At 40.0% G+C, this 24,010-nt stretch overlaps 1 protein-coding gene across 1 annotated transcript in view; it reads right to left on the bottom strand.

Moving 5' to 3' along the window:
• Positions 1 to 24,010, bottom strand: part of TANC2 (tetratricopeptide repeat, ankyrin repeat and coiled-coil containing 2) — a 288,620-nt gene that overhangs the window by 8,883 nt on the left and 255,727 nt on the right. Inside the window, exons 16-25 of the mRNA XM_054574907.1 lie at positions 22,833 to 22,955; positions 22,059 to 22,295; positions 17,502 to 17,687; positions 12,599 to 12,692; positions 6,831 to 6,964; positions 6,395 to 6,518; positions 2,332 to 2,507; positions 1,889 to 2,021; positions 1,321 to 1,350; positions 423 to 514 (exon numbers count right to left, since the gene is read on the bottom strand). Of these exons, the coding sequence (XP_054430882.1) occupies positions 423 to 514; positions 1,321 to 1,350; positions 1,889 to 2,021; positions 2,332 to 2,507; positions 6,395 to 6,518; positions 6,831 to 6,964; positions 12,599 to 12,692; positions 17,502 to 17,687; positions 22,059 to 22,295; positions 22,833 to 22,955 (1,329 nt within the window). The remainder of the gene's footprint in view (positions 1 to 422; positions 515 to 1,320; positions 1,351 to 1,888; positions 2,022 to 2,331; positions 2,508 to 6,394; positions 6,519 to 6,830; positions 6,965 to 12,598; positions 12,693 to 17,501; positions 17,688 to 22,058; positions 22,296 to 22,832; positions 22,956 to 24,010) is intronic.

Genomic DNA, 24,010 nt, shown 5'->3' with positions numbered 1-24,010 from the left:
TTACTCAGAGATACTAATAAACTATTATTACTACATACTTTAAAATTTATGTATACATTAAATATGAAAGATCAATGACTCTCCCATGGACTGGAAATATCTGTACTACATAATTTTACTTTTACTTGTCCCATAAATTTTCAGGTCCCACTTATCAGATTCCATGTAGAATCCATGTAACTGCCTATCAGTGGTTAAAACTAGGTCTTTAGGTTGATCAACTATAGGCACAGGTAGGCTATACTTGCCCTCTTATTGGGAAGGCAAAAACCCAGGATCCTCAATTTATGAGCCTGTCACTGAGGGATGGCATTCTCCCTTTGTCTCTAGAGCCAAAAATGTGAACTGTTGAGACTCTGGTAGATTCCATATGCAGAAAACAGCTGCTGTTCTGAGGAAACTTTGTTCCTCCCTCCCCTCACCTTATAAAACATGTCCCCCTCTTCCATCAGCTTGCTCAACAGGATGATCATGATGTCTGGTTTGGAGGTGGCCATCGCCCATGTGGCTGGACCTGTAGTGTACAGGATGCATGATGGGTAAAAAACTCATACAATGTAAGGGTGGTAGGAAGCTAGGTGAAAAAAACATCCTGGGGAAATTTCTGCTGAGAGAACAACTTGTTCCACAACAATTGCCTCATCTTTTAGACCTGGGAGTATCTTAGTGACTCCCACTACCAAGAAGCTGCATTGGATTTGTATTCACCTTAAAATAAGAATATCTTAACTGTCTTGGTTTGCGCCACAGGAGGGCAGCAAAGCCTGCACATTGTATGAATACTTGGGCAGGCAATGGCTTAGTATGGAGTTATTTTAAGTAAGAAAATTGGAAGGGGTTTACATTAAATGTCACCATAAGATTTTAAATATCCAAAAAGAGTAATTTATTTTAGATCTGGGACTCAAAGCCCCCAGGTGTTTAGTTAATATTTAAATATGTACTTTGCAGAGGGAAACCATTCAAGCTCTAAAGGCTCCCTTAATTTGTCAGTATTGAATACAACTCCCTGGATTTACTGTGAACCAGGAGCATAGTCCCAATGTCAAACAGACGTGAAACAAGCCCCCAGAGAGAAAGAAAAGGTTAAATCGATTAGTTTACAGATGCCTGAATTATTTACCAACTAGCTTTTCAGGGTTAGTTATGAAAAGTTCAAGTTATTCTCTACAACAGTCATTAAAAAAAAATCTTCTTTTAAGGTGAAGTAAATTAAAAGATTAGAGGTGTGGGGAACTCATGCAGGCTAAATCAAAGAGGAGAAGGCAAAGCTGACCAAGCCATCAGACCACGCCTGATGCTGACAGCGGTGAAATATACCTCGTGGGCGACTCGGTAACGTCTGACAACCTTCAAAGAAAGGAGAAAACAAAAAGTTGTAGGAGAGGAAAAAAAAATGGATGAAGGTGAAAAAAAAAAAAAAGAAGGAAAAAGCAGCAGTGAGAGGCAGGCAGCAAAAAAGCCAGCATATAAGCCAACCCTTGTCTAGAGATCTGTGGGAGGGCAGCGAACGGGACAGCAGCAGCAGGGTCTCGAGTCTGCAGCACACACAGAGCAAGGGAAAGCAAAGGCTCACGGCCGTGCAGGGATCCAGGATGCTCACAGGGTGGGGCTGGTACAGAGGCGTTAGCTTAAGGTCAGAGCAGCCTCTTGGCTAAGGCTACTAGGGGCATGGCATATAACCATTTGATTGTAGATACAGGGTAGCATAGGCCATGGCTCAGATGGCTTTCTCTGGGACAAGTGCCTTCCTGTTCTCTTGGACAATAACTGGGACAGGGCAGAAGGGAAACTATATACACTCACACCAAACACCCAGGGCAGCCAGACCACCGGGCCAGTCTGGCCCCTGGGCACAGATGGCCAGCACCTTCTTCCTTTCTCCTACCTATCTTGGCTCCTTTCTTCAGAAGAGTGACAACGACAGAAGTGTTCCGGCACCCCACTGCCCTATCCAATGGGCGCATTCCACTGTAGTCGACGTGCTCGATCATGGCCCCATGATCCACCAGGAACTGGACCTAGTGTATGGATCAAGCAGAACAGTTAACACAAGAGCAATGGCTCAGCACTGCTCTGCTGAGGGCTGTGGTTGCTGCCCACCCTTTACTCAACTGCTGGTCTGAACCATGCTCGGCAGCCATGGTACTTTAGGTCGTATCTATACTGTTGGTCTTTAATGGTGTTTTGAATATTCCTGTCTTCTATCAGGTATAGATCCAAGAACTTTTTATCAGGAATCACCATACACAACCCTCAAACCCAGAAAACATTAAGAATGGAGAACCTTCCCTCTCCCTATGGCCCAGAGGCTTGTTTAAAGACACTTACCACCTCAGCATCACCATAGAAAGCTGCCAGATCCAGTGGGGTGCGGCCATTCTTGTCAGCATGGTCTGTGGCAGCTCCATTGTCCACCAGAGAACGTACTACAGAGAGATGACCCTTCAAACAAGCCCAGCTGAGGGCTGTCAATCCTTCTTTGTCCATCAGAGCAATGGAGGCACCTACAAAAGCAAGTATAATGCAGGACTGAGGAAACATGAAAATTCATAGCAGGAGGGAAGCTGGTACTTAAGGTGTACATTCTGCTGAAGCATAGCTTTTGTTTTGGGTATGTGAGTTACCTTTCAATAAAAACTGTTAAAAAAATTGATCCTACAGGCTGTCAGTAGAAGAGAGTCCAGCTGTGTTACTGCGTATTCCAGGTTCTCCACAATCTATCCCCAATCACACTCTGTCCTTTAGTTTAATTACCCTCTTGGGAGAATGCTTGACATTGGTGAAATGGATGAGCTCACTCCTCTAGCATCTCCCACAAATATTCCTGAACCCTCACTTTGGTTATGTTGCTCGCATGTGTGGAATGCTTTTTCCTTCCCTACCACTTGCCTCACTTCTATTCATTTCCTAGGAATCACCTCAAATCCCTGTCTCCAAGAAGCTTCTCACCATTCACTGTTACCTCTTCTTGAACCTGCTTAACATGTCAGCTTATTTTGTACTTTTCTAATATATCCTACTTGCATGTAATAAATTCTCAATGAATATCTTCTCAACTCAGTGAAAACCTTTCATTTATAATAGTATAAGCTTCTTGAGAGATTCTCATAAAACAGGAGTTCAGTACATGTTTATCATTGGTGATAGAATGTGGGGGAAATGGACTCATGGAAAGACACTAAGCCCAGGCCGCAGAGGAAATTCAAAGTTTAATTCAACTAGTCAGCCTTCAATGACCTCATGCCTACTTTCTTAGTCCCTTTTATATTCTGCATCTGCCTTCAAAATGTCTATTTTTATCTGCAAAGATCAAACTCACTTGACACACTGTTTTGTAATTAATCTAAAGTTCAATATACATTTGATTATCAGCCTATACTGTAAGCTCTTAGATCGATGGCAAAAAACCTATTATTTCCTTGCAAGTTTTGAAGAGTACCTAAGATAATTCTTTTCACACAGTTGGCATGTCACACTTACAAAATTAGAGATCAACTTACTGCACACAAAACACTTTCCAGGCTGCATCCTCAGCAGGACAGGATTCGTATGTCAGATCAAGCTAAGGACCTGCCACAGCCACTCAGGGTCTCCTCCGCAGTTATGTGGCCTATCACCTTTGTATCTGTGTCCCTAGAGGTCAGATAACCAGACTCTGCGGCTTCGCACAGCAGGAGGAAGGGCTGGAAGACACCATACCTCTAACACTGATGACAGCCATTTATGTACTGGGTTATTGTTTCATAATGGTACATTCTGCAATTAAAACATTGCCTCTAATGTGGAATGACTTTGAGTATGGGACAAAATCCAAGGGGTCTTCTCAGATACAGCTATAAATTCCCTGGAGAGAGTTCACCAGTGGTGGAAAAAAAACAGGATAAGGTGGTTCTGGATGTATATTACAGATAAACTGATTTTCCAAATATGAGAAAAGTTGAAATTTAAGGAATTAAAAGGGGATACATATAAAATAAACCCGTATGTTCAATTTACTTCCAATATTCAATTTGTAATCTTCCTCCTCTCTCTTCTCTCTCCCTTGCAGTTAATGGAATCACAGGTCTCCCAAACATTCATCTTCAGACTTTGGAGTTATCTTCAACTCAACCTCCTTATTTCCTATGTGAAATCAATCTTTATATCCAAAATTGTTTTTGCACTTGGCATTTCTGTTCTATTCTAACAGCTACTGCACCTGGATTAGGGCCATATTACCCCTCATCCATTCTACTACAATGACTTGCTAATGGATCCACTGGTCCACTATAATTCTTTCATCAAATCTACTATTCACACTACTGCCTGAGTGATTTTTTTTTTCAAAAGCAAAACTTTTCAGCAGCAATTCCCTTTTAAAAATCTTGAAAGGCCCCCCATTGTCTTTAGAATTAAGTCCAAACTCTTTTAATCTGTTCCTTTTCAATTTCTTTGCACATATGTTTCCCATTATATTTCCCAACAGTCCTCATGTACTTCATTAGACAACCTGAATATTTCCCCAAACCTGTTGCATACCGTTCATCCTTCTTCACCTTTCAACTATATTACTCCCTCTCTGTAAAAGCAGAACATTTTTCCTATTCAAATTTCCAAGTCTGTCCTATTCTAACTTGAATACCTTTATCAGAGCACTTAGGAGTCTCCACTTCTTAAGGTAGTTATTTATCTTCATTTCATCCCTTCTTTGCCAGATCATAGATACTTTGAGGGCACTGATTATAGTATATTAATTTTTTAAAATCACTCACAGTCCACCCTGGCTAGAGTGGCTCAGGGGATTGAGCACCAGCCTGTGAACCGAAAGGTCGCTGGCTCGATTCCCAGTGTCAGGGCACAAGCCTGGGTTGCACACCAGGTCCCTGATTGGGGATGTGTGAGAGGCAACACATCAATGTATCTCTCACACATTGATGTTTCTCTCCCTCTTTCTCCTTTCCTTCCTTCTCTCACTGAAAATAAATAAAATCTTAAAAAAAAAAAAATCAGTCTATAGCCCAGTGTTCTACAAATAACGTAGGCTAAATAAATGTTTGTATAACTTGTTGATTTAGTAAAACGTTTGATTTAAGTATGAAAAATGAAATAGTACAAAGACCAGAATCTCTGCAGTGGTTAAGGGAGAAGAACTTGCTAGAATCTGTGCCCGGTTAGCTTTTATTGGAACATGGCAGACACTGTGCAGTTCCCTAAAAGTTATCAGTGGCTGAAGAGGCCCTGCCTTTTCCAGGAGACTTGGGCTGTTCTGGGCCATTTACTCCTGCAACATCTTATCCTGGGAATCTAGGCACATCCCTCTTCTTCCCCCAAACCCCTCTTAGCAGAAGTGAGGAGAGATATCATGAAACCAGACTTCCTTGGTAGCTTGTACTGGAGAAGCAAGAACCATTTTGCATGATGGGAAAGCACTTCTCTGATTCTGACCCCACCTTGTGAGCTGAGGTTGTAGATACAAATCCTCTCTGGAAGACACAGCTAAAGATCCAGTAAGTAGCTGACCGAGTTGTAGTTTGAAATCTTAGAAGAAACTTCTTCTTCCTAACTTAACTACCCTCAGCTTCTTGGACCTGTGTATGATTATTCAGGAGGTTGGTTTCCTTAAAGTGTATGTGTTTATGGATAGCTGTTTTAGGTCCAATTTACTAACAGGAAAGGCTGAATGGAATGGAATCATTAAGACCAATCACAATCACACTGTCTCTTGCTTCATGCAAACGCTCAAGCTCTAGTAGGTACCGCAGAGTCACCAGTGACTCCAGCTTCTCTCCTACAGAGGTCTACTATCACTCACTACTGTTTTGCACAGGTAAATGAGGTCAGAGCAATCAAAAGGGCTTGGAATGTTTTGATGGTGGTATGTATCCCTTAACTTATTTCCCATTCACCAGGGATATGTGAATGTTGGCAAATGTCGAAAGGAATTTATGACAACAGGTAGATATTAATATCCTCAGTCCTCAAATAGGGTCCCATTTTCAGCAATTGTCTTAGCCTCCATTTGCCTCCTTTGGATTCAAGAAAAATATTTTGCAGGATTTTCAGGATTACAAAATAATTAATAAAGTTAAAATCAAAATACAATCCCTAGAAGACAAACATTTACTGAGTATACATTAAAAATTCAAAGTTTGGAGATTACTGATTTTAAGAGTTTTAAGTATGTTAATTTGATTAGAATACTAAAGATCCCTCAAGCCATAAGGAAATAAAGAATGTCAGAGTTAGAATGGTCCCAATGCATATAAGAGGAGAGTAGATGGACTTTCATTTTTTAACCAACTGGATTAATGATACCTGTTTTTAACATTTTTTGGAATCCATCACTGGAAATCATGAGTTCCTTGTGTTATTATGGGCACTGACCATCCAGCGCTGGCATCCCAGGACTGACCTTGTGCAAGCAGAAAATCCACAGTTCCTAGATGGCCTTCAGAGGCAGCCATCATCAGGGGAGTCCGGCCCTGCTTGTCTGCCATGTTGACATCAGCTCCATGCGTGAGCAAAAGATCAACAATCTGCAAGTGCAGAGACACAGGAGCCATCAGAAGAGCTGTTTCGAGACACAGGTGTGCTCTCTCCTACACTGTGTGAACTCTCACTGCTGTACAGGGGAGTCACCTCTACATGTAACTTTCCACTGCAAGAACGCTCTCAAGTTCCTGCACTATTGTAGTACCAAGCGATTTGATCTCTGACTCTCCCAGGGATAGCTAAATGAGAAGAGCTAGGTACCCCAAACTTTGTGATTTTTTTTTCCTCTATGTATCAGAAATTCCCATCCAGAACTCACCCTTGCCCGCGGGACTCAAACTAACTGCCCTGCTTACCTGCCAGTGGCCCTGGCGAACAGTGCTGAATAGAGGCACTGCCCCCCGGCGGTTTGGCTGGGCCACTGCTGCTCCTTGTTCCAAGAGCAGACGACACACCTCCAGTTTGCCCCTTCCGGCTGCAGCTGTCAGGGCTAGGGGAAAGAACACAGACTGAACACAGGGGTTTTTTATTGATTTTTTTTTTTTTTTTTAGAGAGAGAGAGGAACGTGAGGGGAGAGAGACACAGAGAGCGAGCAAGAAACATCAATTCTGCTGTCTCACTTATTTATGCGTTCACTGGTTGTTTCTTGTATGTACCCTGACTGGGTATCGGACCTGCAACCTTAGCATATAGGGACAACACTGACTGATTGAGCTACCTGGCCGGGCTACGAAGGCTCTTATGAACATAAAATGATGGAGTCACAGATAAAAAACAGCTACAATGAGTATAAGGGACATAGCAGGAAGAAACTTCTTTCTGTGCTGTTGTCTATTGTTTATGATCTTTGATACAGTAGAGATTCTATGAGTGCCCATTTCATCCTCTGAGTACTATTTCAATAGTAGCAAGAAGAATTTGGAGATATACCTTCTATTAAGTTCATATTTAAGCAAATATATTTTTGTCTCATTTTTCAAGGGGATCACAAATGCATAAGGTTAGTGTTTAAAAGAGTGGATGAGGGTAGGGGAAACTGTAAACAGTGTTACAAAGAAAGGATAGAGAGCTTTTTTCCAATTTGACTTGGAATATTGATGTGGTTAGTCAGCAGGTCTTTCCTTTATTGTGGCTACCTATTCCAATGACAAATCAGAAAAAGATAATATTTGGCAGGTACAGATAATATTTCAGTTTGCAAATGTTGGTATCTAAAGAAGGAAGCAATTGAAATTCAAATCAAATGATCACTTGTAATCTTTTTCTTTTAAGTGCAAATTACGACATTTTTGTCTTTGGCCTTGGTCAAATTTATCCACAACTGATTCATATGCAAAACCAAAATAACCTGTAATTTCCACTAAGATAAACCTTTAAGTAACCTTTTCTTTCCTCAATGGTAAAAAGGTCTTATGAAGGAAAATGTGACAATTTTGGAAGACATTCACTCAAACTAGACGTATCTATGCTTCGTCTTTTGTGTATTTTCAGTTTTATTTTAGAAGTCCTAACATTATTTCTGTCCTGTTCCTCAGAGCAGGGAAGGAGCTTGGTTCTATCTGGGTGAGGGTCATTTCTAAGCCCAGAATGGATGAATATTGATGGCTCTGATTGTTTACTTGAAAAAGATGCTTTGTCTCTTATTCCTCAAACCAAAATCAAAGTGATCTTTCCTCTTTCTCAAGTTTATATTTCCAATAGTTCAGGAAAAAAACACACTTTCGTTCTTAGGTAAGAACATAAGAGCAGTTTAAGAACTTGACTGGAAACCGTCACACTATACACCATAAACCTACCCAATGTTATATGTCAGTTACATCTCCATAAAGCTGGGAAAAAAGAGAACTTGACTGAGCTAGATACTCGTGAAGAACCACAGAACCTCATTGTTGGTATTACAGAAAACAAATGATTTGGAAGATTTCTAACTCCCATGTTCATCCTATTTAAAGTACCTACTAGATGACAGGGTTGCAGCAAACTTCCCTTTTAATGTTCTGTGTATGGGGTAGGGGTGAATACATTCTTCTTTACAAAATATGGAGAAAATATGGACTGTATTCAGAATCAAGCCTTTCAGCAATGATGCCAGTTCACAGAACACAGCTGAAATGCACAACCAGTGCCCATCCTGAAAGCTCAACTTATACTGTCTACTCTAACCTGGGGTTATATAGCCCATTTCAACCCACTGGATAACACATTTATATGGGAGGGACTGTTCCATTTGGCCTTTTTCTTTGTTGTATCTTCTCTGTTGCTTAGGTTATGATGTAATTTGGCCAGAATCTCAAAGCTGATAGCTGGACATGGTCATTAACACATCTGGCCAATTTCATCTCAGAACAACACAGCTATGTAAAATGGGATTGGTGCTTTTCAAAGTCCAAGAGCAAGGAGTTGCTTTGGCTGGATTTTACAGAAGTCTTATCAAAACTTTTTGGGGAAAAAAAAGAAAGATTAAAGTAAAGCCAGTTCTGTAAAACAACAAACTGATTCTTAGAACAAACATCACAGTTGGGAGCCAAATCTCTTCCTGAGAGACCAGTAACAGAATTTGTTCCCTAGCTTGTCAGCATCTGATGAGATTATCTGACATAAATGGTCCTTTTTTTCAAACTTCAAGGAGTTAGAAGAGGCAGACAGGATGCAGCTCACAGCTGGGGAAATAGCCCAAGTCGGCTTGGATGGGATGCTGACACTACGTAGAAGTCAGCTAAGCGAATAGTTCTTCTGTTTCTATTGTTCACCTAGAAAGAGTGCAGCAGACACCTCATGTAAGACCAACTGGAGAGGAGTGGTTGCAAGACAAAAAACTGGTAACTACTATCCAAAACAATGTTAATTAAACATTTATTAAACTATTTGTCAGACACTGTCTCTGCTCTTAAGGAACTCATGGTTGAGTAAGAATAACAAATAAACAAATACATTATTATACAGTGTGATATGTACAACAGAAGTCAGTCCATGGAAGTTGGTTGTATGACGGTGGCACAGAGAAAGAGGTGCCTGAGAAGGTTTCCAGGAAGAGATGACAACCTGAACTAGATGCTGAAAGGGAAACAGGAGACTTCTAGGCATTCAAGGGCAAGGAGGAGGCATGTTAGGCACGGAGAGAGCATGTATAAAGGCAATACGGTGGGAAATTGTATGTTTATTATTATTGGAGTAACTGAAGCAGATAGGCAATAGATGAGGCTAGAGAGCATGACTAGTCTTTTTATGCTACATTAAATAACTTAATTAATATTACAGTTGGTCACTGAATGGCGGGGTAAGCAAGAGAGGGACACAAACAGATTGTGGCTCAAAAAGATCACTTTGGCTGAAGCCTGGGAGATAAATCACAAAAGGGTGAGGCTACACACAAGAAGATCAGTTAGGACGTAGTTGCAATAATTTAGGCAAGAGATGATGAGGGTGTGAATTAAGGGTATCTTGTTTATTTTGTGAACTTGCTTCTTTTGGGCAATCGGGAATCCCCTCCAGAGTTGCTAGAAGCTTTTAATGCTGGTCCTAGTCTGTGCCCATAAGACAAAGTAGAGGAGAGAGTGGTGAACAGTTTTGCCATCTTAATCGCTTTTCTTTTGTGATGGTCCATAAAAGTCTGTGAAAACCCTGTGGGATGGGAAGGGGTCAGCTAGAAAGTGAAAGCTGAAGGTAGGAAGACGGTATCTAGAAGGATAAAGAGTCTGCAAAAGAGGGATCCAGGCAACCTGCATATTTTAGTGACCTGCTTTTAGAAAACCTGGCATATAAAAACTACGTCTAATATTTCACTATATGCTAAGATAAAGTTCATTGATTCTAAGATGCACTTTTACCCCTTCACTTTTAAACATCTCTGAAATGGGAATGCATCTTACAATAGACATGATAAATAAAGAATTGTGTCAGTTTAACAGGCAGAGGTTTTTTTGTTTGTTTTGCAGTGGTGCATAATATAATAATTATATAGTTTCTCATAGTTAGTGGTGTCTTAGATTCAATATAATAAGTGGTACAGATTGTCAGAGACATCATGACCATTGTATTTTCCTTAGGTGAAAATTATGTTGTCTACACCAGGGTTGCAGATATGAGACACCAACCAGCTGGCTGGAGGTCACATCATCTCCTATACAAGGGAAACACATATAAGATTTTGCCTTTGGAGGAAACATCACAATTCAATGGGTCGTTATAAATTTTAAATGATTATGTGCTGTAAGTTAAAAAGGGAACTGCATGGTTAGTAAATCCATTGCTACAGACAGAAAAGCAACTCAGTCTATTCTGTACTAGTGGTGAACCGCTGGAACATTTTTATATAGCAAAGACATTATTTCTCCCAAATTTTTCTGAGGTCAAGTAACTTTTTATAGGTCTATAAATTATGTTACAAATGCATTTCATCCTATCCAATATTTAAATAGCATTTTATGTTTATAATGTTGAAATGATTTCATATAAATATCAAATTAAACACAATTCTGATTATAAGTAAATTGACAGGAAGCTTTGATTTTTTACAATCTTGAGATATGATACATGTATAAGACAATGTAACAAACTTTATTGCATACTTTAAAGTATGAAATGTTTTAAAAGTCTTGAGAGGATAAAATTTTATCCTCATAAACAATTCATAGTGATAAAAATAAGTCTTCTACTTAGTTTATACCCTTCTTAAAGATTTTTTAGTAATTCATTTAAGTATAGCACTAGAATGTATTTGATATTCATCAGTAAGACTGTCAGCCTTGTAATTTCTATCCATTACCATCATTGGACCATGACCTTTTTTGCCCTCCCCAGTGGTGACATGTGTATAGCCTGATAAAAGGAGTCTGTTGAGAGGTATGGCAATTCTGTGCTGAGGAAGGCTCTGCTGGTATGAGCAGTAAACCAACACGTCCCATTTGTAGCTCTAGGTCACAACATGCTTACTCCAGAATTGCTGATGTCCTGGCCAGTCTTTCTCCCAGACTGTCCTCTGGCTTCCCTCAGGGTGGGATCCCAGAGACAGCAGCTGTTTCCAGCTGCACATTTTCCTTTACTCTGTCACAGGCTCTTAAGTTGCAGCTGCCTGGCATCTGCTCCCTTAGGCCCTTGCAGAGGGAGGGACTGTTTGAGGAGCAAATTCCTGGGCTTTGGACCATTTTATATGATGTTAAACCATGAAACCTATATAATATTTTTGCCATGGCTGTCAATATCACAATTCAATACGTAATTACAAATTTTAAATGAATTCAAGTATCTTTTATTTTTAATAACACTTTGACTCTAAGCAAAACACATAGCCTTCTTGTCTGGTAGATATTCTCCCTTAATTGGCGATTTCAATATTGGTCTCCTTCTCCTGGCAAATATGACATGTATCTGCAGTGACTCTACAGTTTTCATTGCCCTGGTTTCATAAAAACACATAGAAGGCTCCTAATGTTTTTCCAGATGTTCCAGTTTAGACTTGGAGGAAAGGCAATAATCATTTCCTGCAAAGCTGACAAGGAAGAGGCTTCTGTTTGTGTGGTAAGCACCAAGCAATACAGAAATCTCTTTGCTACGGACCGAGAGATGGCATGGATGGTGCTGCACTTTACAGGGTGGCCCCTTCAATTTGTACCCAGATGGCAATTTTATTCATATTGTGTCCGTTTAATTGTGTCAAATACCACTCTGCCATGGTAACACTTGGTGAAGCCAGAGGAGTAGATAAAAATGTAACTTAGTTTATAACTATAGGTGAAGAGAATGATTCTGATGGAAGAAGTATTTATTCCTCACTACTACAAGGATCACATAAAAAAAAAAAAGAAAGGCCACAACTATTTTCTGCTCTGGTTTGGCACATTGTAAGGAAACTTTCAGTTTTTTAAAAATATGGGAAAACAAGAGTGGGGAAAAGTTGTCTGAAAGAAGATGCCGGTGCTACTGGTATGGAGAATCCAAAGGGAAAGAGGATTGAAAGAGGAAAATTGCTTGACTTTCCACTTTGGCTGAATTGGTCTCAAATACAAAAGGCACCCAAGAGGTTTCTAGGGTCTTCCAGAGAAAAAATCGGGATGGGAGATGCAGAGAGTATCTCCACACAAACACAACACACACGAGAGGAGAGAGTGTGTCCATGACAAGTACCTGTCTCTCCCCAGAGACTGTCAAAGCTGTTGATCTGTGCTCGCTCCACTTCCTCTTCATCTTTTTCTGGAAGATCAAGTAGGTAGGAGACAATCTGAAACAAGAAGTTGTGTCAGCTCAAACTTTGGGTGGAAAACTATCCTAGTGATATTAGCATGTGAGGTTTGGAAGCTACTAGGATGATGCAAGTGTTATGAAATCTCTTACACACAAAAGGAACAGAATGGCCTGTTCTAGCAAAGAAACCCAAAGCTGCCATGCTGAGCATTTGCTTCTACAGGTACAGTTCACATGTTCCTCATGAACATAATTCACTTATATAACGTGATTTTTACAAATTACACATTCTTCATATTGAAGTTAAAGAAGCAACCTCTCATCCTCTCCCAAAAAATACCAATAAACAGAAAAAAAATCAATAAACAAAAAAATAATAAACACAGACAAAACTTAAGGCCTGTATTTCTTCAGAGCAGAGCAATTGTCTTTTTTAAGTACAAGGACTGTTTGGGGGATAGTAAAAGGAGAGTGGCTGCTAATGATAAAGGAAAGTGACAGCTCTGTTTCCAGGAATTTGACTGCAGAGAGAGTTACAAGAAAAAGGCTCTAAGAAATGTTACAAATTCCAATTTTACTTAATATTCCCTTGGTGACATATGAGGTCAGCTGACAGGGTAGCTGTGTCACTGAAGCAACTCATGAAGTGGTAACCTGACTTGTACTGGTCTATGAAAACTGATCATTAAATTCTCAGGAACTTTGCAAGCCTGATGTTTAACAATGATGTTTATGAAAAATTAAATTATATTTAACACAAAAGTTAAATAAAATCTCGTAATTTCCTGATAAACTACATTTTATAATTATCTATGCTCGAGATTGTTTCTTTTACGTCTAGGTGATGAAAACATTGCATAATGGTGCGCTGCTGGGCATCTCTTCACAACTCTGCGTTCAATGATGTCACACTGTAGCTTGACATTGGTCATGGTGGGAGTATTTACACGCCAGAAACTAGCAAACATTGCAAGTCAGGATTTGACTTAGTGCTAAAGCTGAAAGGATGTCCAGTTTAATAAATATAATTTGCATGAGGGTGGGAGGTACTTTAACAGTGGATCACATATCTGATTTAGTGACAGAATTATTGGAAAAAGAGTTAGTAAACTGGGATACAAACTCCATTTATCAAATCATAGTTGAGTTGCAACCATAGGTTAGCTATGATACAAATTTAGCAAACATCAACATAAGCATTTGATTAATAGTATTGTTTATTTCATTATTACTTGTAAACTGTGTGCTACGTGTTCTTTATATCAGTAAAATTTAAAATTAATTTAAGTACAGTCACGCATTAGTTACTGATGGGGATGTGTTCTGAGAAACATGGTATTAGGCGATTTTGTCTTTGCCTGAACATCACAGGGTGCACTTAACACAAACCTACCCTGGACAGTGTAGCCTACTAGACACCTAGGCTATACGGCATAGCCTGTTGTGCCTAGGTGACAAACCTGCACATTATTGTACTGAATACTAAAAGCAACTGCAATACAATGTTAGGTACTTGTGTAGCTAAACAGATCTAAACACAGAAAAGGTACAGTGAAAATACTATATAAAAGATAAAAAATAGTACACTTGTATAGGGCACTTACCGTAATGGAGTTTGCAGGACTGAAAGTTGCTCTGGGTGAGTCAGTAAGTGGTAGAGTAAATGTGGAGGCCTAAGACATCACTACTGTAGACTTTATAAACACTGTACACTTACGCTATACTAAATGAAAAAATTCTCCAATAAAAAATTAGCCTTAGCTTCCTATAACATTTTTACTTTATAATTTTAAAATAACTTTTTGACTCTTGTATTTCCAACATTGTGTAACTCTATCAAAACATTTCCTTTGGTCCTTATTCTATAATCTTTTTTCTATTTCTAAAACTTTTTTTGTTAAAAACTAAGACACAAACACACACATTAGCCTAGGCCTACACAGGGTCAGGGTCACCAATGCCACTGTCTTCCACCTCTACTTCTTGCCCTACGGGAAGGTCTTCGGGGGCAATACCCTGCATGGAACTGTCACCTCCTTTGATAATAATGCCTTCTTCTGGAATATCCCCTGAAGGACACTGCCTGAGGTTCTTCTTGAGGATCTGTCATTCTTTTCAGAGATATGTCTCTGGTGGTCTGATTGGTTTGTTACTTTTTTCCATCATAGATTGGCTTCAAAGCAGATAATGCACTATTAATGGTAACTTTTTGGTTTTGGGGTCCAAATTTTCAAACTCTTTAAGGAGTTTGTTGAGGTCTGCAAAAGTTTTTGCTAAACCTTCGCTGTGACTCCTTTTCTTCTGCAATTTCCTTTTCTCTTGCCTCTTCTTTAGCTATGTGTTCCAGTTCCAGTTCCAGCACCTTCTCATTAGTCAGTTCCTTAGGAATCACCTGTAGGAGCTGCTCCATGTCATCCTCACCCACACCCAGGTTAAAGTACTGGCCATCTCAACCACATCCCTGTTGATTTTTGCAACCCTCTCATCCTTTGCAAATCTTATGAAGTCAGGGACAAATCTCTTGAGTGTCTTCTTCCAGATGCTCCTTGATGCATATACTCATATACTCCTTGATGATATCACCCCAAGCCAAAATAAAGGTCTTAATGCAGTCATAGATGCTGTTATCCTTCCAAAGTGCCTCAGTGTCTTCCTCTCCTGAAGCAATATGCTGGGCAAAGGTCCTCTTTAGGTAGCAGGCCTTAAAAGCTGCTATAACTCCTTGATCCATTGGCTGAATGAGAGAGGTGGCATTTGGAAGGAGAAACACCACTTTGATATTGGGATGAAGATCACCAATAAAAAGAGGATGTCCAGCAGCATTATCTACAATAAGAAAAACCTTGAAAGGTATATTATGCTCTGAGGAGTACTTCTCCATTGCACGGGCAGCAATTCAGTGGCCATCTTGGAAGAGGAGCTGGGTCATCCATGACTTCTTACTGCTCCTGCAGTGCACTGGCAGCGTGTGTTTATTGATATGCTTGAAAGCCCTGGGGTTCTCACTGGGCCAGATCACAAAGGTTTCAATCTGTGGCCTGCAACACTGCCCCCAAGCAAGCCTATTATCCTGTCCTTAAAAGCCTTAAAACCTGGCACTGACTTGGCCTCCTTAGGTATGAAAGTCTTTTCAGGCATCCCTCTCCAAAGTAGGGAGGTTTCATCCATATTGAAAATCTGGCAAGTAATTTTCTTCCACAATCAGCTTATCTAGACTTCCCAAAATTCCTCAGCTGTCTTCACATTAGCACTCACAGACTTACCACTTACTTTCACAGTATGTACTGAATAACAATTCTTGACTCATTTAAACTACCCAGGAAATTCAACATTATAGTTGGGTCCCATTTTTTCTTTCAACACTGCAAACAAACATTTTGCGTTGGCCATGATTATCATGGTGCCGCGAGGGATACAGTTATGTGTCTGGTCCTCAATCCAGGTCATTAGAAATTTCTCCATGTCTGATCAAAGCCCTTCTTAAGTGTTTTAAATCTTGTTGCCTTCAATGAAGCAGACCCTTAACAGCTTCCATCACTTTGTTCTTGTTCTTAAGGACTGCAACTATTGCAGAATAGGACATCCCTGACTGGGGAGCCACAGGCAGCACTGATTTTCTACCTTCGTAGTCCTTAATCCCTTTTAATTTTGTTTCCAGGTCAATCACTTGATGTGCCCTATACCAGGCAACATTAGCAGTGAATTTAGGGGCCTTAATGAACAAAACAACATGAGATTAAATCAAGTACAACTGAAAATGATGTTCTTGATCCATTGGTTGAATCAAAGAAGTGGTGGCGCAATTAACATAGGATGTATGAAGCTCCTGCTGGAGCAACAGGTAACTGTTTTACAGCAAACTTTTTTACAAGTAGAAAGAGTACACTCTAAAGTAACGATAAAAATATAGTATGCTAAATACATAAGCCAGTAACATGTTTATTATCACTATCAAGTATTATGTACTGCACATAATTGTACTTGCTATACTTTTTACAACTGACAGTGCAGTAAGTTTGTAAACACATGAGTAATAGTTGCACTATGATATTACAATGGCTATGACATCACAAGGTGATAGGAATTTTCAGCTCTGCTATTATCTTGTAGGACCACGCTCATATGTGTGGTCTGTTGTTGACTGAAATGTCATTATGTGGTGCAGGACCGTATGTAAGTTCTCTCTCTCTCTCCCTCCTGCTCCACTACATACCCCTCCCCAGAGTTGGTTGTTAACATTTCCTATTCCATGTATTTCGCCACTATATTATTACTATCACTAATAAATAAGTTAGCAAAAATACCATTTGTACAGTGTTTAACAATTTACCAAGTACCTTTCATATCGGCCTTGTAAAAACGGATTGATTAGACTCACTTTACTGATGGGAAACTGAGATTCTAAGAGATTAAGTAAATTGCCCAACGTCTAGCGCTAATGAATAGCAGAGTTGGGACTCAAACCTGGTCCTTCTGAGATTCTAAGTGTTGTGCTGTTTCCATGCTACACTGCATGGGGACACAGCTAAATAAATAATCCCTCTGAGCCTAGTGTCAGTGTCTGCTAAATAGGGGTGGAAGGATGGGGAAAAACTGGATTAGATAAATTTCAAGGTCCTTTCCAACTCTCATGTTCTGTGCTCATAATTCTAGGTACCTTTGCATTTGAGAATTGAAATACTTCATGGAGTCTCATCTTTTATTTCTCTGAACAATGACCAAAAAGCTACTGATTAATTAGGGTGGCCATTTTGTAATAATGCAACCCTTTTCTCCTGGTCTCCTAGGCCCTTCAATACACAGAATGAAAAAGACACAAAACCAACCTTATCACCTGCTTTCTTACCTCCGTGTAGCCCATGCTGGCTGCAGCAATGAGGGCCTGCTGGATGGCATGGCTCTTCTTAAACACCCCTTGCTGCTGGCCTGCCATTGTCCAGTCACACTGAATCAAAAACTTGACCACCTCCAGATGACCTCGGAGTGCAGCATGGACCAAAGCACACTGCCCATTCTTATCCAAGTGATCCACCTACGGGAAGGGGACAGAGAAGCCTGTGTGGATGAAGACTTGTGGCTGTACTCCCAATTCAGTCACATCGGCCCACTGCACAGGTCTGGACTAGCACGAGTCAGTCTTTTCCATGCCCTGAACCAATCAGAGGAAATTTAGAGGATATTTTCTTACTCTGGCTAAATCACCACTGATCTATACTAACTCTCGTTGATGCCCTTCTGGGGAGAACCTCATAAGGTCAGGCTTTTGTTTTCACATCAAAAGAACCAAAAAACAAAACTCCCAGCTCCAGCTTTATTTTCCTTGAGGTACATTCTCCTTTGTCCTTAAATAGTTCTTTTCTGACCGAAATTTGAAAGACTTGTAGCTCTCTTGGTACAAAAAAATTTTTTTTCTTTGAAATCATAAAAGGAAAGAAAAACATTTTGAAGCTCAAAATTTTTTTGGTCTTCCAAAGAAGCAAAATATCTTATATCATGAATCATACATTTGACCACCAAGCTCTGGCAAAGGCCACATCTTTCTTCCAACGTGAGGGCAGAATCTCAAAGATGTAGCCAAAATGGCTAGAGGTACTTGGAGCTTAATGCTAGGCTAAATTTCAAAAGCAGTTTTTTTACAATTGCAGGGTTGGTTACAAGTTTAGGCTGAAAGAAGAGCCTGATTAAGATCAATCTACAAAAAGGTCCCTAGTCATAAGTCTCAGTTGATGAGGAACCTTTTCTGACAGGTAGGCAGGTTATCTTCCAGTGGTAGTTAGAACACTTGAAACAGGTTTTCTATCTGATTTTTCCCAAGTTTAGGTCCACTCAGTCATCTCTTTAACAAACATTTTCTAACCCTACTATGTTCAAGGTATCACACAGGATAAAAAGGTAAATAAGATAGTAAAATACAGATTCTATGCTCAAGGGTTTTCAAACAAGGTAGGAGAGATGTGACCAATTTGACAAAAGCATTTCGGACAAGGGAGTATATAATAAATGCCATAAGGAAAGTAAATGTGCAATAAAATTTCAGAGAATTCCCAGCTAGAATCAGGAACGAATTCAGAGGGAAAGGTGCTATGGTCTGAATGTTTGTGTCCCCTCCCAAATTGTGTTGGAATTTTAACCTGCAAGGTGATGGCATTAGGAAATAGGGCCTTTGGGAAGTGATTAAGTCATGAGGGCAGAGCTTTCACGAATGGGATTAGCGCCCTTATACAGAAGCCTCAGAGAGCTTGCCTGTTTGCTTGCACCATGTGAGGACACAGTGAGAAGGCTGTGAACCAGGAAGCTCTCACCAGAAATCAGATCTGTTGGAGCCATGATCTTAGGACTTAGCCTCCAGAACTGAGAGAAATAAATGTTGTTTATAAGCCACTCGGTCTATGGTATTTTGTTATAGCTGCCCAAATGAACTAAGGTTTATCTCAATTTACTACGCTAGCAAATGATTAATTCTAGTTTTTGTAAGGTTGGGATACATAAAGGGGAACTTCAAACTACAAAGTCAAGAGGGTCTTTTGGGACCAGAGCACGGATATTTGTGAATGCTAGATTAAACAGTCTGAATTTTAATCAACAGGCAATGGAGAGTCACTGAGAATTTTCATGCTCAGAACTGTATATTAAAAAAGTAAGGGGATGAATAAAAGGAGCTATGATTTCTTGGAGAAATGGTTGATTCCAAGGATGGGGCAGTAATAGTGAAAGATAAGTTTGGAGCATCTTGTGATGCGAAAAAATATGAATGTGCTCATAAAATAGTGGGTGGAAGTATTTGAAGGGACACAGAAACCAACTTGAAGGATCTTCCCCAATGGTCAAATCTGCACCAATTTGAGCAACAAAATAAGTAAAAATATTAATGGGTTACAGGACACAGTATAAAATCAATATCCAGGAACCCATCATGCTAGGAATAAATAACTGAATAAATAAATACATGGGGGAGAAGTAACACCTCTTCTTACAATAGAATTCCAATTAATAAATGTGGAAGGAATGAAGGAAATAGGAAATCACTGTAGGCAAACACCATAACAATAATTATTGCAGTAAGGATCACTGGTGGATCCTAAAACTAGTGGACAAAAACATAAGAAACAAGGTATCTGTCTAGTCTCAAAGCATCTCCTTAAAAGATAATTTTTAATTAAAAAGGAAAAAAAGTATGTTCACATTTGAGAAACCTGGAAGACACTACTTTAACCAAGCGACAGAAGTTAATGCCCCTTGTACCTCTAAGTATTGCATTAATAAGGGCACGGCATTATTTCTGTGGTATAATTGACAAAAATATAAACTCAACCTAATGATGAGAAAGATCAGACAAAATTAAATTGAAGAACTTTCTACAAAATAACTGGCTAGTAGCCTTCATTATCTTCTCAATGCAGAAACCATGGGAGAGAGTATGAAGATGGAGCGGGCCAGGGGACAGAGTCTCAGAGAACAGTTACATTAGGAAAAGGAAGGAAGAAGAGCAACCAGAGAGGCGGGAGGGAACTAGGACAATGTGACGCGTTCTGAGAAGGGCAGTCAATACTGCCTGCAGGGTGAGAAATGAGAAAGAGTTATTTTATTTGGTGACTGGCAGTTGCTAGTGACTTTTGAGATGGTAGCTCCATTTGAATGCTAAGAAGTTGAGTGTGTTCTTTTTTTTAAAGACTATTATTTTATTAGGCACCAAATGAGATCAAAGAGATTTCATCTCTTTTTAAAAGGCTTGCTTGTTTTAATTCTCTAGCTGACCCTAGTAATCCTTTTTCTAGATGAGACAAGTGAGATTGAGAGGGGTTAAATGACATGTCCAAGCCCTCGCAGAAAAGAAGCGTGAACGCAGGCTTTGACAGAGTTGTGCCTGACTCCACAGTGTATGATTTTAATGACTTGACTCTTTCTTTCAAGAGCCAGATGACATACGGTTAAGGAGTATTAAGTAAACAGAGGTAGCAAGTACAGGTGATGCTTGGGACAGGTGTGCTGGATATGGAAGGTAAGAGACAGGATGGTGGCTTCTGGTTAGCAGGAGAAAGGAAAATTTCTCTTTTGGGTTAGAGGAGAGATTCATAGGTTTGCAGAAACTGGGGGAAAAGGCAGCATAAATTTAGAAAAAAGAATGAAATAAAATGTGAGAAAATGAGCAACTTACTGAGGTAAAAAAAAGAAATATAGGTGGAGGCAGTTGCTCTGGAAAGGAAAGTAAACACTTCCCTCTCTAAAATAGAAGTAAAAGTGAGTATGGGTAAGGATTCAGACTTTTGAGATAGAGGGACCTTGAGATGCACTCAACCTTAGTAATGCAGGAGGGGAAAGTAAGTGTGATAGGGTGTTGAGATGTGTGCAAATGATTTACATATCTGCTCTGGGGAAAATCGGAGATTAATAAAATGATAGCTGAGCAGAAGCAAAGACCCAGTTGAGATTAAATATATGAATTCACAGCAATAGTAGTAAGGCCCAGTTATTCTGTTTCTTGAGGTGTTCATATCAGTGACTAGGACTTTAGAGATGGACCGTAACTGTGTCACTGTAAACATCTAATGCTCTTGGGTTTCACTGAGAGCCCAGGTCTCAGTTCCCAAAGGGGTTTCAGGAGTCCCACTCTCTTCCCTGGTGAAAACACTGGATACTCAGAATGAGGTCACATGTATTACTTATATTTTATTGCAAAACCACCAAAATCCTCAGTTTGTTTTCAGGACTGAACAAAATACCACAAGGTTACAATTTCCCCAGAGGCCTCCATTTTTGAGACCAGCACTTTTCACCGATATTTTAAAATTAAATTCTTTTATACCAGTGGCTCTTGGGATACTAGAAAACAAACACAATTTTTAGAAAGGTTTTCAGAGAATTAAAATACACATATAGTAACAGAAACCCTTCTGAGTGCCTCTCGTTAGTTTGAGAATACACAGGGAGAATGACCTTCTCCATACCTGTCTCGGGCAGCAATTTTCAAGGCTAGGATGAGGGAGTCTGGTCTCTGCTCTTATCTCCATGGCTAACTTATCTTCTCTACACATGAAAGGCTGAGCCTGCAGGCACCATTCAGTTTAGACTTCCCATTGCAGTCTCCCTGCTCCTCCACTTCCCTTTCCTCACTCTGAGCTCAGTAGAGAATTTCCTGGTTGTTACGTTGGGACTTTTTGTGGCTGCTGATAATGAGGTTTCCTCAGTGCCCTTCAAAGGTTTTACGACTATGTCCAGATGCAGTGTGGACCTGGCATGCGAACACTGGGATGCCTGCAGAGCCTGTGCTCCCTTTGATCTGCTCCCTAATAAGGTTTGATGTGCTCCACCTAGATTCATGAGGTAACAGAGGAGATAAGGAAGACTACCCGCAGGAAGAAAGATAAAGGGAAGAAAGGAAAAGCAGCAATCCAGCAGCTGTTACCTTGGCCCGTTTCTTGCACAGCAGCACAACGATGCTCAGGTAGCCTGCAGCCGCGGCGTAGCCCAGAGGCGTCAGGCCACTTTCAGAAGAGGCATCCACATTGGCCCCAAACTCTAACAGCAGGGCCACCATTTCTGTGTAACCAAGGTGAGACTGGACACATAGGATTGGGGCATTATTTAAAACCTCTGTCCGGTAATTAATGTTGGCACCTCCCAAAATCAGCAGTCTGCTGACCTAGAAATAAGTAAATAAATAGAATACTCAAATATCAGTACATCCTTTTAGTCATCTTTTATTAGTCACTTGGGACCCCGCAGCAATGCCTAGTATCATTTAATAACTACCTGTTTTTGTAATTGTTATTTGTTCCTTTTTCAGTACCTTGCCTTTGGAAAATGTAAAATGTCTCTTTACCTATACTGCTCAGTAACTAAAGCAAATGCCACCCGTGATGTAGTGCTGAACATAGTCTATACTGAGGGAACTGTGGGTCAGCAAAAGTCCTACCAAAACAAAGGCTACTGGAGACTGGCTTACTCCCTAGAAGCAGTGGGACCAGATCTTATAAATCAGAGTCAGCTTACAGAGGCAGAAGGTCAATAGGCTTGGTCTTCAATTCACAAGATAAAATATAACAATTTAAAATAAATTATCAATAGAAGGCTAATAGAAGACAGTGTAAGGCAAGCCAAAGAGTAATTCACCACTTAAATGTCCTCCCAATTTTTTCACAGTTAATTCTTTAATCTAATGTAATTTATACACACTTACTTTTACATTTGGAGTATAGAGATTTCGTAAAGATGCCAGTGCCATGGAGAGCCCTTCTGTGCTGTAGGAGACCCAGAGGCCCTGGAGGATGGAGGATGATACGCCAACTTTTTTACTCAAACCCTGGAAAAGAAATATTGAGAAAAATCATGAGGCCAGCTAGGAAGTACCACCGGCAGTACGTTAGTGACCTCTAGATTTGTGGTGCTAATAAATGGAGTCTCACTCTAACAATGTCTGTGCCCAGAAAAACCACTGATGGGGACAAAGGCTGGGACTGTTGGAAGACACTAAGCTAAATTCTATCTTAGCCTCTGGCAACAAATCTACATAATACCCCTCTCTTCTGCTATATCTGGATATAATTTCCTCCCCACACCTTTTCTATTATCCTTTTTGAATCAATCTCTTAAATTCAAGTTAGTAAAATACACATCGTGACACAGATAATACAACGTGATCATTGATCTCCATCTCATTTCCTTCCTGGGCATTTGGAAAACCTGTATTTCCCAACCTCCTTTAAAACTATGTGGGGCATATGACTGAATTCAGGCTAATGAAATATTGGCAAAAATAATATATTATTTCCAGGCTTGGCCCCAAATCTATGGGTTTTCTACACTTTCTATTGTTCTTCTTGAATGAGGATTCTGAGGCCCTTGGAGATTTTGCTGCCAAGTGGAAGAAGCCTGCCCAACGATTTGTACTGAACTGCAAAGTAAGTGAGAAATTAACCTTCCTTAAGCCATTGGGATTTTGCAGGTTTGTTACGTTAGCTAACCTTCCTCACCTTGACTATTACACAGTACAATGATCCGGTCTGTTCATCCTCAGGAAAACAACAACACAGGCTTGAGTGCCATCAGCAACAAATTTTCTTTAGTATGACTGGTCTATGTCCCATGACATATACTAAGGTTTGCCCCTTTCACATGGGCTTCTCCAAAAGGAAGTTAGAATAATTTTTTAAAAATTTTCTGTTGTTAGGGCAAGACTCTCTCAGTCATCTTACCATTCCACTAATAGCTGGGTCAGGTGAGTGAGTTAAGGCAGGAAATCCCGAAGGCAGGAAGATATTAATAATGAAGTTTGAGACCTAGTAAGTGGATTTGGGAAGGTACTCTTTTTAAAAACTTGAGCTACTATTGCTTGCTTTGTTCATGAAATGAAGATTA

This window comes from Pteronotus mesoamericanus, unplaced genomic scaffold (genome assembly GCF_021234165.1).
Source record: "Pteronotus mesoamericanus isolate MK-2021 breed Mesoamerican mustached bat unplaced genomic scaffold, CSHL_Meso_final contig_269, whole genome shotgun sequence".
Classification (NCBI taxonomy): Eukaryota; Metazoa; Chordata; class Mammalia; order Chiroptera; family Mormoopidae; genus Pteronotus; species Pteronotus mesoamericanus.
The sequence above is the reverse complement of the archived record's forward strand: the minus strand, read 5'-3'. Positions and strand labels throughout refer to the sequence as shown.